Source organism: Halichoeres trimaculatus, unplaced genomic scaffold (genome assembly GCF_033239565.1).
Source record: "Halichoeres trimaculatus isolate MK-OKI-2021-1 unplaced genomic scaffold, fHalTri1.1 fHalTri1_scaffold_2, whole genome shotgun sequence".
Lineage (NCBI taxonomy): Eukaryota > Metazoa > Chordata > Actinopteri > Labriformes > Labridae > Halichoeres > Halichoeres trimaculatus.
Window position 1 is genome coordinate 34,194,795 of NW_027437180.1, and position 15,083 is coordinate 34,209,877.

At 39.7% G+C, this 15,083-nt stretch overlaps 1 protein-coding gene across 3 annotated transcripts in view; it reads right to left on the minus strand.

Annotated features, from left to right (window-relative positions):
- septin9b (septin 9b) overlaps positions 1-15,083 on the minus strand; it is a 113,969-nt gene that overhangs the window by 74,997 nt on the left and 23,889 nt on the right. Inside the window, exon 1 of one of the 3 annotated variants that reach the window (XM_074687191.1) lies at positions 5,192-5,307. The exons of the other annotated variants lie outside the window; for them this stretch is intronic. Within the exon in view, the coding sequence (XP_074543292.1) occupies positions 5,192-5,258 (67 nt within the window). The 5' untranslated portion in view covers positions 5,259-5,307. Of the gene's footprint in view, positions 1-5,191; positions 5,308-15,083 lie in introns of those variants that run through there. 3 annotated transcript variants of the gene reach the window in all.

Here is a 15,083-nt window from a genome sequence, read left to right on the forward strand (position 1 = left end):
CGTGGTTCTCTCCCTGTCTGGCCGACACCCTGAATGTAGCAGAAAGGAATTCTGGGAGAAGAAGAGGTGTCAGAAATAAAGATGAGGTTAACGGTGGAGGAGTGAGGTAACAACCCTTATTTTGATGTAGTTATTCAGAAGGAGGTGATGTTTCTTAATTTTAATCAGAGACAGTTTTGATTGTGGTTTGAGAATTGAGGGAGTACAAACACTCTCCAGGTATTTAAAGCAGCTGTCCTGTGTCGTAGCTTCAGGCTCTTTAAACCTCAACCTTTGACAGGTGAGGCTGCTGTAAAAGTGCTCCTTTGATCAGGTCCTGGTTTACCATCCCCTTCAACAGATCGACATCAGTGACAAGGGAAGGTAGAAAGCATTCCAGATAATGCCTCAAAACATGACTTTTAAAAAAGGTTTGATTAAAAAATGTGAAGATAGTATGTAAAAGTCAAAGCAGAGACAGGTCATCTAAAATGTTTTAGGTCAAATGGTCCTAAAAGCACACAGAGTTGATATAATTTGCTCTAGCCGTACATTTGCAGTTTGAAGCCAAATTACCCCCGTCACAGGCGCAGCCATTGGTAGCAGTTATGCAGCCAGAGTCTGTGCAGTAGAGACCGTGAGGGATTCTTGGAAAATCTGAGTGGAGCCGGGTGACAGAAATATAGACAGCAAGTCTAATCACTTCTTGACTCTACCTCCCGACATATTTTACAATCCCTGAAAAAAATGCACAAGACGGCAACTGTTGATCATCGTTAACCGTGATGTAAAGCCTTGTTTGTAACCTCTTATTACTAATGAAAACAAAACTTTTCAGAAAAAAGAGGACTTGAACACAAGGCAGCCAAATAATATCTTCAAATCACCACAACAATCAGACATGAGAAACATTTCTACAAGGTGTATTATTTTTTTAAAGTTTGACCACAGCCCATCTGGAATGACTGGGGAGACAGATTTTTTGACCTATACTGCAGCCAGCCACCAGGGGAGCAGTTTTTGTAGTGACCTCACTTTGGGTTGAGCAAGATGATGTCCATTTTTTTTACAGTCTATGGGATAAACATCCTTAAGCCATTGTTATAGACTGATAAAATCAAACCTCACCTGTCCCTCAGGTGTCTCATGAAGCCACATGATAAGTGGTCAGTTTTCTGCAGAGGTATGTGGTGTAACCATCAGCAGACTCTGCTTCGTCTCAAGAAAGATGTTCTCCATTAGGGGGCGATGTTGGGAGGAAGATGTCAGGATGTTTTTATGGCAGAATCAGATTGTTTTTCATATACAGACTATTTTGACCTGAAAACATCGTTTTGGGCCCCAAATATTTCTTAACTTACATTCAAACAATTATTATATATCATTTTTTCCTCCTTTCTGCACCATTTCATAACTTTAATCTCATCCTGTGTCCTCTAATTTAATTTTTGAACTCTCACATTTCCACACCATGATAAATGGATTAATTTATAGACGCCAGCTGTAAGAGTTGTTGAATCTTTTGCAGAATGTACAGAGCTTTTGCTTTAAACACGTAGCCTTTGAACAGCCCAAATGTAGTTAGGTGAGACGTTAATAACTCTTGTTGCTAGGCGCCATCCCGTTGTGGCTGCTAATTACAGCAGCTCTCTCTTCCTTGTCCATTTCGTGTAATTTTTCATCCCTTTTTAATCATTTTTGCACTTGGACTGGATCATTACTTGCATGGTTCATTTGTTGGTTGTGGACACCAAACTGGTTCTGTCTTCAGTGATGTTTTCATTATTTTGCTCCTGTGTTTGTCCATGGTTAGATTGATTATATGTGAAATCAGCTGTTAGCAGCCTGTAGCATGTCAATGCTAAATGGTGCAAGGCCTGATGTTTTCCACAAAGTGAGGAGAAGGAGGTCAGGACAACCTGCTGGTTCTCAGGTGTGAGTTAAGAAGCAAGTTCCATCCATCATTATTAGGGACGTAAGATCTCCAATAAGATAGACAAGCTAGCCATGCTAACCCAGCAGCAGAGGGAATACCAGAAGGCATGGTAGCATCATGCTGTTCACAGACATGGCTAACAGAGCTAACAGTGGACATCAACGCCACATTAAAACAACTTCACCTGCTGTGAGTGGACAGGATAAATGAAACTGTTCTTTTCTATTCTATTCTATTCTATCTATTCTATTCTAATAGATAGACTTTTTTTGCCTTGACAGAAAATGTAGAAAACGCATAATTTAGAATATGGTTAATTTCAGTGCCTACTTAATACATTTTAAGATAAAATCTGGAGGCTGTATGAAAATGGGCTTGACTTTGGATGTGCCTGTTCCAGAGTGAGCAGTACCACTGAGAGCTGTTAGAAAAGTGTTTTATTTACACTCTACAACCACCTTGTTAACACACCAGCCTCACTGCCAGGCCTCAGCTTATGCCACACACATGCATGCTCTCCATTTCAATATTAATTTCCTCTCTGCCTCCAAACACCACCAACATTTCACCTTACAGCACATAACCAGGACTTCTCAAAGCTCAGTTTAGGTTGGCAGACGTAACAAGAGCCCGATGCATGACTCTCCTAACTCTCTAAGTCTACAAATATGTTCTTATTCTGGGTTGATTCTCTGGTGAGTCATTAGTTTAGATTGAACAGAAACATGTTCTTGCTTTCAGGAGGTTGTAATATTGTTTCAGTGTGTCATTGTTATGGTGGTTTCTATCATACAGTTCACATTATGGCATTACTGCATCTTCAGTGTGCTCAGCCATTACAGTCTTTTCCCTCTGTACTCATAGTGAGGTACAGCTCAGTGTAATGTAGTGGAAAGTGTAACAATCTGGCTTAAAATGAGGATTTACTCCGTGAAGTGTTTGGAGTGCTCTTCTCTTTATAGCAGTTTATGTCGCAGATGGAAACACATTAAAGGTAATTGGTAATTCTGGTTTCCCCATTAGCAGATCCCAGGCTGGACTCACAAAGTTCACTCTACTGTGTTTGTGTGGTGGGTAGATACACACTGGATGTTGTCTGTGATGATACATGCAGCAGATTCCCACATTTCTGAGATTTGTTTTTTTTTTCCAAAATCTGGTTTTTGTTTGTTGAACTTAAGGGAATAAAATCAAGGCATCTATAAGCTCTGCTTCAGCCGAAACTTTATGATCAGCCTATTTCATATGTTCTTCAAACGACTGTGAAAGGGACGATTTGAGCTGTTGGTTGAAATAAAATTAATCATTCATTCATTCCCTCATTCAACTACAATAAAGTGGGAGAAAACTGTTCAAGAAGTTTGTAAAATGCTAACACTGATCTACTCATGCTGTTAATTACTGTGTTGACCATTGCTTTTCAAAGTCAACTGGTGAGTTTTTGACTGGTTTTGTTTAGTTAGTTGTTTAGTTTTTCTAATAATAAATCAAAACACAAAATAAAGACGTGCACCATGGTCAAAGAACTGTGTGCTCACCTAATCACAAAACACACCCTCTCACCTGGTGAGCACACCTATATCCCCCTCCAAGGCTCCAACCATGTCTAACTTTAACACAAACAGATATAATATGTGCATAAAAGTGTCTGCAACAAATACTTTTCCAAAGCTGACAGTTAAGCCCTTTGCACACCAGACATTTTTTTTTAAACCTACTGTTTTCTAATGCAAGTTTTCACACCAGCAACGCTATGTCACTGAGTGAAATTGCAGCTTTTATTTTTCCGGACCTAGGTCGATTTTTCCAAAGTTTTGCTTACAACGAGTACAGATCTAACCAATCAAAACGCTTGTTGTTGGCACGTCTCATACCAAAACATTCAACACAAGGGACCGCTTGATTGTGTTCGTATCCCAGCATACCATTCTTCGTGACAAAAGACATAAAAACTACAAAGACAACAATTATGATGACAACATTTGGATGAGTTTGCTCCTGTACTGCCAAAAAAAAGAAATCCCATCAAGTGCTTTTGTCTTATTTCAGTTGAAAATGTCTTGAAGTGGGACATTGTTCTAGTTTTAAGCTACTTTTTCATGTTCCTTTGGCAGATTTTTTAACTTGTTACAACAATTCAGACCTCATTTTTGTCTTTAAATAACTTGAAACAAGACAATTTTCTGTGCTAGTAAGTTGAATGTGGCTCATATCTAGTTTAATAAGACAAATTTCTCTTAAAATAAGACAAAAACACTTGATAAGATTTCAGTTTTTTGCTGTGTGATGTGCAAAGACAGGCGCGTCAAAATGTGTCTCCAAATTTTTCGCAATTTCACGTTGTGTACTAAGGTCTTAAAGTTGGCAGTTAAGGCGAGCTCAAACCCTGCCCCTGAGATGTTTGCTCAGTTAGATTTCTGTTTTCTGGGTTCATGAGACACCTGCAGTGGTCACACTGAAGCAGAAGTGATGAATCAGTGATGTTTTGTTTTTTTTCAACTTAGACCAACTAAGATATGACTTGGACTCAAGGTGATAAAAGTAGCAGTGTTGATAAATTTAAAGTAGTTAACTTCAAAACAAATTCTACAAACAGACTAAAACTTTTTTTCTCTGATCTGTGTCACCTTAAACTCCTTAACCCACTAAAGCTAAGGCAATGACTCGACAGGAAGGACTCGTAATTTTCCGGCTTCTGCGCTCAGCATCACATCTTCTAAAAGTGACTTCAGGCCAAACCTCAGCTGGAGGAGCACGCTCTGATGTGAGGAGCAACAGGAAAGAAGTGAGGAAGGAAGGAAGGCAGTGCGGGTTGTTGGAGGAAGAAGAAGACAAAGGATATTAATGCCAGCTCCTCTGTGGTTTCGCAAACAAAGAAGTGACAGAGTTGTGACTGGTGGCCGAGCGGTTGGACAGATGTTAGTTCTTAGCGGTGAGGTTTTCCCCTCTGAGGGCTTTCCGGTGCTGGAATAGCGTGGTGTTGGTGCTGTGTTTGTTTCTATTATTGACGTAAGATGGCTTTAATCAATAACAGACAACAGGCTACGAGGGATTAGCTCGCATGTGCCCACCACCCTGTTTTAACAAGGAACACACCCACACAAACACGGAAAATACTTAGTCTGCAAATCAAGAAACTTCACAGGCAAACACACACACATTGGTCAATTTTAACACTACTCACGACCAAAATGAATCTGACACACACCCTGCTTACAATGAAGTGTGAATGTGACGATAAGAAGATGAAAGAAAAGCAGAAAATCAATGACAAACCTTCAAAATCTGAAATTATTCCCTCCAAGTGTGGATTGACTGTAGATTCAGACATTTTCCCAGGCATTAAAGTCACACTCTCCTCTTTCTTTCAGCTTTCCAAAATCCAAAATAGACTCAATGAGAAACTAGCCAACAACTCTTCCTTTAAAGGGGCAACTTATTTTCTCTCACCACCTCCTACAACACGCTGCCTTCAGACTCCAGAGAGCGAAAAGACAAGCCTCCTCCCTTCTCCTCCCCTCCCAGAAACACACTCCCCCCTTTCTCCCTCGTGTCCTCCGCCTGTGTGTGTGTGTGTGTATGTGTGTGTTTCCCCTGCCCCCAACACACTCATACATGCACGCGCAGGCATTCACGCAGACAACAGACCCCTGTCATTCCCCAGGAGCGATTTCAACCAGAGTGGCCCTCAGGTCTGATTTCCTGACAGTGAAAGTGGACGACATGTCACACGCTCATTTAAACCATGTTAACCTGCAATCAGACACGATCCCCCACGTGTCTCTTTCACTGGCGTGTTTCACTCAGGAGGCTGCAGTTGAGATGAGGTTTCACGGCTTCCGTTTTGAGTAAACAACCTTCTACAAACTTGCTGGCATGTTAATTAAAGTGCAGTCAGAAAAACCTGATAGACTTCCTGGAGAGAGTTGACATTAGTGGAAAACGACGGCGCCTCTGGGGGATCAGAGTGTGATTCGTGCACCAACCCGCCCTCTTTGTCACTACTTGATCAGGACACACACTGAAACTCAAGCTTAGGGGACACATCTGATCAGGTGATACAGCGCCAGCGAGGGAAACAGATGACAAAGCAGCTTTTGATGTGTCGGCTCTAGTTCCAGCTCTTGCCCTTGAAGCTGTTGATGCCCATTTAGACTGAATGGAAACAATGGTGAAATAATCTGAGGTGCTGAGATATCAAAATTACCATATTGCCTATCTTCTTGTCAGATATGCATGGTCCTGTGAAGACTTCATATGTGATCCTCAAATAATCTCACTTTTATATATTTGCCTGTTGGTCTGCTCACCCTCTGGATGCTTAACTATGATGCAAAATTAGTTTACAAAGTTTGACTGTTGTCACATTTCCATTAGTGCTATCAGGCGATTAAAAAAATAATCAAATTAATTACAGGATTTGAAATTGATTAATCTGATTAATTCTATTGCAACTGTTTACTGGGTCTACAACAGAAGTCAATTGTGTTTTTCAGCGGGGAAGGCGGGGTCTGGAAGAGCCATTCAATTAAAATTATGCCTGTAAACTAGTGTGGGTGAGAGTGGTGCGCTCTTTGGATGAGAGCTCAGCATGGATATGAGGAGAAGATGTGAGATGATAGAAACAGAGCGAGACGCTGCAAATCAGAGAAGTTCAGGCAGCTCACGCTCCAACTGAGGATGTGTCGCGGTAGTACTGAGAGAAAGAGCGGCGCGATCATGATAAAAGACGACCGAGATCATGGAGAGGATCAAAGGATGAAGCACCCCAGACGAACCCAATTAAATAAAAGTCTGTTTCGTCTGTTTTTGGATCAAAAACATGAAGAGAGGCATAAAAGAAGAGAGTTAACTCTTCTTGGGTAGTTTTTTTGTATACATTGTCATAGAAAACAATATCATTTGGGTCTTAAAAGATCGTTCAAGATGCTCTGGAAATGACAGGCAGCCAATGAGTTAATCAGGTTCTTGTTATAACGTATTAATTTGCGGTGCAATTAATCTAGTTAATGTGTTTAAGTGACAGCCCTAGTTTCAACCAATAGCTCTACGTAACTACAAATTAACACTTTACCTTTTCATGTCTGTGATTTTACATATAAAAGAATTTAAGGACACCAGCTCCTTCAGGTGTAGGTCATTCTGCAACAGATTCCAGGCTGAGTGTATACCAAGGTACCAATTTCTGTCCGAGCGTTTGGGACTAAGGACACAGTCACACTAGCAAATCTTACCAAAGTGGCAATCTCTGATGTAAAAATATGAGACAATGTGGAAGTTCTAAAATCTGCTGTTTCTCAAGTGTCCGCTTGCTCTAGAAGTACCGGAAGTCACCAAGCCAAAAAAGCTAAAAAAACACCTCTTGGCTGAATTGCTAATTTTACTGTTGGCACACACTGAACGGGGGGTGAATTTTTTTCCACAGCAGTTTAGGAGGTTATTAAGATTGCGAGCTCGCCGTGTCAGAGGCACAACTCAGCTTACGTGACCGACAGGCGCCCTGTAGCTGTACTCCAAGCCTCAGTCATTTCCAATATAGCAGGCATAGCCAATTAGCTTCTAAAGTCTGTTTCAGAAACAGACAGGTGATGTCAGGGAGACTATGTTCATTATTATAAAGAAGAGCGTCAGCATGGTTTACTCCATGAACAAGCACAAGCACACGGGCAGCACATATGGTCCATGACGTATAATCGCCTCGACAACTTCTCTTGAAAATCATTTTAAACAACAGCGAGGTGTTAAGAGGGCTGTGTACGACCAAAATGATTTAACATAAGCCAAAAAGTCTCTAAAGTTATAACAGTGCTGACTGTGATGAGATCACACTTCGTAGAAGAAACATTTGCTACAAAATTAGCTTGAAACTAGAATAATGTTTTAATACAAGTCACTTTTCTCTTGTTCCATTGACAGATTTTTTTTGACTTGTTACAAGCAATTCAGAGCTCATTTTAGTCTTTAAATAACTTGAAACAGGTGAATGTGGCTTACATTAGGTATAAAAAGACATTTTCTACTAAAAATAAGACAAAATCACTTGATAAGATTTCAGTTTTTGCAGTGCATAATCTAAAACAGGTAAATAGTTGCAGCGACATGGGGAACAGAGTCTTTATCATAGAGAAAAACTATTGAATCTGGCCAAAAGTGTCACTCAAATCAGCGCTAAAGTTAAACTCAAAGCTAATCCACGTCCACTTTCGAAAGATCTAAAAACTAAAGAGCTGTTTCCTCTTCTTAAAGAGATACTGTCACACACCAGATAAAATAATCACAGTAAGGTTTTTCTCTGAGTAGATAAACTAGAACAGCACTCATGCCTGGCATTTTATGGCTCTTAAGGACGGAGGGAAATCCCCTTTGAATGAAAGGCTCCATTCTGAGGGGCACCATGGATGCCAAGCCCACCCAGTGGCCCCTAACCCTAACACCTGAGAGGTCGATGTAACACAGAATTACACTGTGTGTTTATGGTGCAATCTGGTTATTTTACACATCTGCTGCTGAGGTGTCATAGGATGAAGAACAGAGTGTGGTACATGCAGTTTTGTGTACAAAGTATTTGAACCATCAATGATGGATGTTCATTTCTCTGTCACATGTTGTGCATAAGAGTTGACATAATTTACATCACATATTCTGACAAATGTGTCATGTACAGTGATTGTGTTATTTTGAGCATGCACGCTGGCTAATGCATGTATATGCACCTTGACATGCATGGCAGAACAGCTCTGTGTGTGCATGAGTTACTCTGCTTTCCCTTACTGTACATTTACATGGTAGAGCTAAATATATACAGCATGTATGTACTATATGTAACAAAGTGTGTGGCCATGCAGGCCCATCTGGGCCGCACTGTAAACCATATGCCACAAGTCTGTGTAGTACTCAATTAAAGCAAAACACACGGTGTGTGAAGAACACACCTCCACCAGCCAGTGTGTATTTATCTAAACATGGATACACACTCCGGGGCTGGCTCAGCGACAGTATGAGGGAAAGCTCCCAAACAACATCTGGAGTGTGTGTGTGTGTGTGTTTGCAGTGTGACTAACAGTATGTGAATATGTGCATACATGTGCTGGTGTGGTTTCTCCTCAGTGACTGTAGACGCGGGTGTGTTTGTGTGTCTCGCTGCTCCTGAAATAGCAGCGTACACAGATGCCTGTGCACATGGAGGGATAAATCTGGAGCTGTTCGATGCTGTAGCTCCGCGTTGCTGAGGAAGACATGCTGGTTATATGTTTTGTTAATAACTCTAATTACACATGTTAACGTGTGTTGTCTGTTTATGGGGAGAGTGTCACATCACATGATTCATATGGAGTTTATCTTTATGCAGTGTTGCCACAGTAACGTTGTCTCTCTCCAACCCCAACACAGTCAAGACAGTTGCCTGTCTAACATGAGTCTGGTTCTGTCCGAGATTTCTGCCCATTAAAGGGAAGTTTTTCCTTGCCTTGCTAAATGCTGCAAAGTCCTGTACTCATGGAGGATTAAGATAAGATAAGACTCCTTATCTTGTCTTGATGTTGGGTTTATGCTTATAAAATTTTATCAACATTTACGGGTCTAGACCTGAAAATGTTTTTGTGAAATGTTTTGAGATAACGTTTGTTATGTTTTGGCTCTATACAAATAACGATGGATTGATTGATTGATTGATTGATTGATTCCAGCAGCTGCTGACAACCCCTACAGCTGTATAATTTGGCAAAATGAATAATATGAGTCCACATGTTTTGTTTTAAAGTAACATGTAGACATTGGTAGTTGTAAAATGTGTACTTTACAATTAAAAACAAAAATATTTATTCTATACATTTTGAATTTCAAAATACAAGTAAAGAAAGCTTTTACAGTACTATTTTTGGGTCTGTTCAGTTAAATTTCAGATTTGAATTATTTTCTTTTTAAATGCTTTTGTTTTAGTCTAGTTTGGTTTTTATCAGTTTCATTTTTGTTAAAGCTGTAGTCTGTTGATCGAGTATTTGTAATACAATAAGCAAAAAGAAATGTTGCTGGACTGTGAGCTCACATCATCCTCAGTACCCTGCTCGGGGCACCCCAGTCTAAAAAGTCTGGGCACACCCCTGCTTGCTACCGATTGCCTCGTTGTAGCCTACGTTATGTTGCTCTGCTCCTTAACAGATGGATTTATGATTTATGCTCAGTGCTTGGTATAGAGGGAGTTACAGTGAAAGACGGGACTCACCTTTCCCCCAGGTAAAAGTCAAACAACTTCTCAAGCGTTTATGGCCGCAGTGCGCTGATCTCTCCCTGATTGATTCCTAAATGTTTCAGTCAAAGATCTTAAGCAAACTGCCAGCACAGAGTGAACAACGAACCGTAATACTGTCATCTTTAGCTGACACAAACTCAAAACAGAGACTGTGTTCCCAGCTAGAAAACGCGCATCTCTCCTCTCCCCCTTTGTTTACCTTTGTGTGCTGGCTGCTATTTCACGTGAGCTGTTCACATGCTGAAAACACTATAAAACACACAACTCCCATCACTCCCCGAAACACAAGAAAAAAGCAGAAAGTTTTTTTTTTACAATAAAAATAAAAGTAACGCACAGTGATTTAAATAAGTAACTTTAATGTGATTACTGGTTTGGAAACAGTAACATGTTAGATTACTTGTTACTGAAAAAAGTGGTTGCGTTGCAAGCATCAATGTCTTAATGCGATTTGTCGTGCACCATTATGAGCTCAAGTCATCTCAAAAATGGCTGATTTAAGTCCACAGCTGTGTTCATTTTTGTCTTTTGTGGTTGTTTTAAAGTTAGTCTGACATAACTCTTACATGCATAAAATCATGTGTCTGTGTTAATTGTCACACACTTGTATAAATAACTTTTATATTACGCTGACAAGTTGATTTGTTTATATAGGAAACACTGACCAACACCTCCCATAGAAAGTTTCTTGGTTGCCTGGTTTAAAACAAACAGAAAGCAAACAGAGTGACACACATTTATGAGCAGGAAGTTGCACAAAGCTGTTTGAGTGTGACTTTAGATCCTGAAATGTGTGTGGTTTAAGACTTTACACACACAACAGCTCTTAAAGTCAAACCCTTTGACCAAGAGTAAAGAAATTACGCTCCTGAATGTTGATGAAATATTATCATTTATTGTAGTAGAGCCTTAATGATATGTTGTCACTTCAAAAATACTGTGTGCAGTTAAACATGGAAGTGAAACTGCTACTTAAATCAACTCAATGTGAAAAAAAAATAAAAAGAATCGAGAATAGATCATTTTAGGATAAGTTCTCTGGGAAAAGGCTTTGCTCTAATTCAATTCTGTCTATGTCGCCACACAAATACTACATGCATATTTTTATTAATATGACAGCTCTTTGGATAAAGTTGAGTCCTTGACTCTTTCAAAGTATGATTTTCTTAACTGGCCTAAAAGCTGAGCGGACAGTTTACGCTGGCAGAAAAACTGCTGCTGATTTGAAGTCTTGGAAAATGCTCACTGTGCAGGGAAGTGTTACACGGAGTTCAAACGTTAAAAAAAGTAAGGAAAAGTGTGTTTGGTAGATTATTTCTATTATGTAATAATTATTCCTGGTAAATCTTATACTTCTGGAAAACCTTTTCATTTCAAATGAAATGGTGCCACACTTTTGAGGAACATAGATTTGTGGGATGGGCAGCAGAGCTGAGTTTGTGGATTGTGCCCATGGAAAATTTGCCAAGTCTCCTCTGCCAGTGCCGAACATGTTATTAATCTTGTTTTAAACTTCTGGTGCCCTCAAGTGAAATGCAGTTTGAAGACTCATCTATAAGATTATTTTAACAAATTATTTAAATATTTATTTGATCACAGATTCTGCAGACTGACTTTTATGGCTGCCTCTTAAAGGGGCTGCGAAGAGTTTGAAATTGATTTTGAAAAAGTCTCCCTTCTAGTTATTTGCCTGATTATAATCCACACTTTAAAATGAGATTATCAGCGTCAATGTAGTTTATTTTGAAATGCTACTTCATAGCTTCTTTGTAGCTTCCTTAGCAGGTCGAGCAACAATGGGTTGACTCACGGCACGTCCAAGTCTTTATGACAACACCACGCCAGCTGACAAAGTTTAGTACTAAGAAGAGAGATCTGTGTTTATCTCTGCTAAAACGATTTCTGTGATTAATTTTGTAATGATGGTGGACACTGGAGCCTAACTGTCAGACAGAAAAAGGACAGAAGAGCAGAAGAAAGATAAACGGGAAAATGATAGAGCACGAGCTAAAGGCTAACACAGGGGCTAAACTGTTTGTGATAGGGTTCATCCCACATGCAGCAGTTATTCTGCAGTGGTCTGTTCAAACTTGAGGATCTATCAATAAAATGAAGAGTGAGGTTACGCTAGCTCTGATTGGTAGATGACTGGCAGGACATAGCTAACCAGGATTTACTAGCGTTACACAGTACCAACAAGTTTCACAGCTCAGGCTGTCAGAGCTACGTATGGACAGCTACTAAAGTATTGTATGAACTTAAAGTTAGCTTGTTAACACGTTAGCCTACGGATATGTCGTAGCACTGGGCTGCTATTAGCGCTATATATAGCCTGCTACTGACGTACAGTACAAGCTTACAACATTTGCTTGTTGTCACACTTCAAACAACAATGCGACGTAACTGCACTGATAAATACCTTACCTCGTCGTGCTGTATCTGGTAAAAAGTTGTCTTAAACAAAGAACATTTGTTCCAAAGCAAACACATGCCTGGTTAAAAGTCACATCTTCATGACAGTGTGGGTGAAACTCTGGGCCAGAAGGTGAAGAAGCAGTCTAATTAAAACAGATCCTCCTCATAGCATCTGTACTTTGATTTAATTTATTTAAAAACATATTCTAAATGTTTTCTTTAAATGTGTTTTGTTGACCCTTGTGGTGGTTCTTTTGATGTCTTGTGTGAAGCTTTATGAATTGCCTTGTTCTGGTCTTGGAGGTTTGCAGCTTGATTTCCTGTTCAAAACATGTTTCTTTTATTTGTAGTAAAATACATTATATTTATTTGTATTGACATAAAATAGTTTTTTAAGAAAAGTTTCCTGGGCCTTCACAGGAGTTTAAATGTTGCTGCTGAACAGCAGTAAACAACTATACAGAAATTTCCCCAGCTTATTTCTGCACAAACATGTTCACACCAGCAGGTTTCCTCTTTGCACCTTGCTGACCACAGATACAGACAGCTGTTATTAGCTACGAGCTCACACCAGAGGCTCATCTATTTCTGTTACATCAACCCCACCTCGACCCATGTTTCCATCATGTTGAATAATTTCACCTGTCAGAGATCCTCCCTCAGGAGGTCTAAAGGTGGGGCTTCCCAGTCAGTTTCCTGAACTCCTTGTGCTGGCCCTGCTCATGGCTCCTACTCTTATCAGAACTAAATAATAATCTGAAAAAGAAACAATATGAGGTGAGATACTGGGAGGGTTGTGGGAGGAGAGCTGCGAGGCGTTCACTTATAGAGGATATCCTGTACACTTTTATGGAACATGTTGAGCTGGGTGATTTCCTCCAGTTCCTTTAACTCTGGGTCATGAGTGTTTGTGGAAGAAGAGACGTTTTTTCTGTGCGTGTGTTTCAGGGTGAGGGTAAGTGAGGCCCTGGGTGAATAGGTTAGGACGTCCAAAACTTCAGACTAGAAACTAAAAAGGTAGAATGCGACTTAATTTCACTTTAAGAAGATAAAAATTGTGCCATGTCAAGGTGAAATAAAATTTTAAATCACTTATTAGGCTTGTTTTATGGTGACAAAATTTCTGAGCTGATGACACTAACTGTGCTAATGTCAACCAGGAACTTTACAGTCTCAACCAGGTTGAAGAGTAATATTGGCAACAACAATAAAGAAACATTTAAGGGATTTCAAGCCTTATTTTTAAAGAAATAAATGTTTCAAACATACCCCAAGAGAAGAACTGGCATTCAGCGAGCTGGCTAACATCACTATTCGAAGTAGCAAAGTTACTGTTGGCTAGCATTCTGAGCTAATTTTCAATGTTAATATGCTAACAGCAACCAGATACTTTGAAATTTTTATAACTTATTGTCATTTAGTTGCAAACATTAGCATTTAACCAATTGCTAGCTAACACAGGATTAGCAAGCAAAGGATATTGAATCATTGATAAAATAAAATACAAGTTTTGAATATCAACTAGAACTGCAAAAAGGAAAGCTAACATTGGGATTCAACTACATCCTAGCAAAGCAAGCTACTGGCAAAGGTCATGTTAGCTAGCTAGCTTTTAATGGTGCAAAATCAAAGCTGAAAGATTGTTAGCTCCACAACAACTTGTTGCAGTGGAACATTTGGCCATTTTTAGGATAGAATAACATTTATTAGCCATTAGCTGCTTATAGTAGCATGTTGCTGCTAACTAGAGCATCAATGACCTTTTGGCTCACATTTCAATAGGAAGTAATAAGTAAACAATAACGCCAGCTCATGAGGATTTGATCAGTGCTAACATCAAGCATTTAGATTTAGCTGTTTGTTACTACTGGATTGTGTTTTAATTAAGATGATACGAGCTGGATGGTGGCGTAGTTGTGCAGTAGCTTGTGGCTTCCTGGTTTGGGACTTCTGTCTGTGGTTGTATTTCTTAAGTGTCATTATTACTGTCATTGTATTCCAATATGATAACAATAAACACTAGAGTAAGATATCAGGGGGAAAACGACTACCTTTTCATTACTGTTTACAAATTGAGCACAGTGTTAGCACAGAGAATCTGTTTACATCTACAGCCACTTTACAGCCCTCGTCCACCTCAGCTCCTCCTTTTATACTGTGTCTGATTATCAGTGTGGTATGTGTTGTCACTGAGGCTCACTCTGCTCTGTACCTAGACGTTCTTTGTTGGCTGCTGCTCTACTTGCTTTGGCTTTTTCATAAATGCACATGAAAGAGATAGGTGTGCTCTCCCCACCAGGCACATGTGACATCAGAGAGCTGTGAGTAATTGATATTTTAGAAGAGAAGTCTCTTAATTGAGGAGAAAGGTTGACTACCAATCTCTACTGCTTTATAACACTTGCAAGGATTTTTTAATCTCTTATTTCCTGCAGTAATAAATAAAATCAAAGTGTGTGTGTGTGTGTGTGTGTGGGGGGGGGTTTCTCATTTGTAACCCTAACA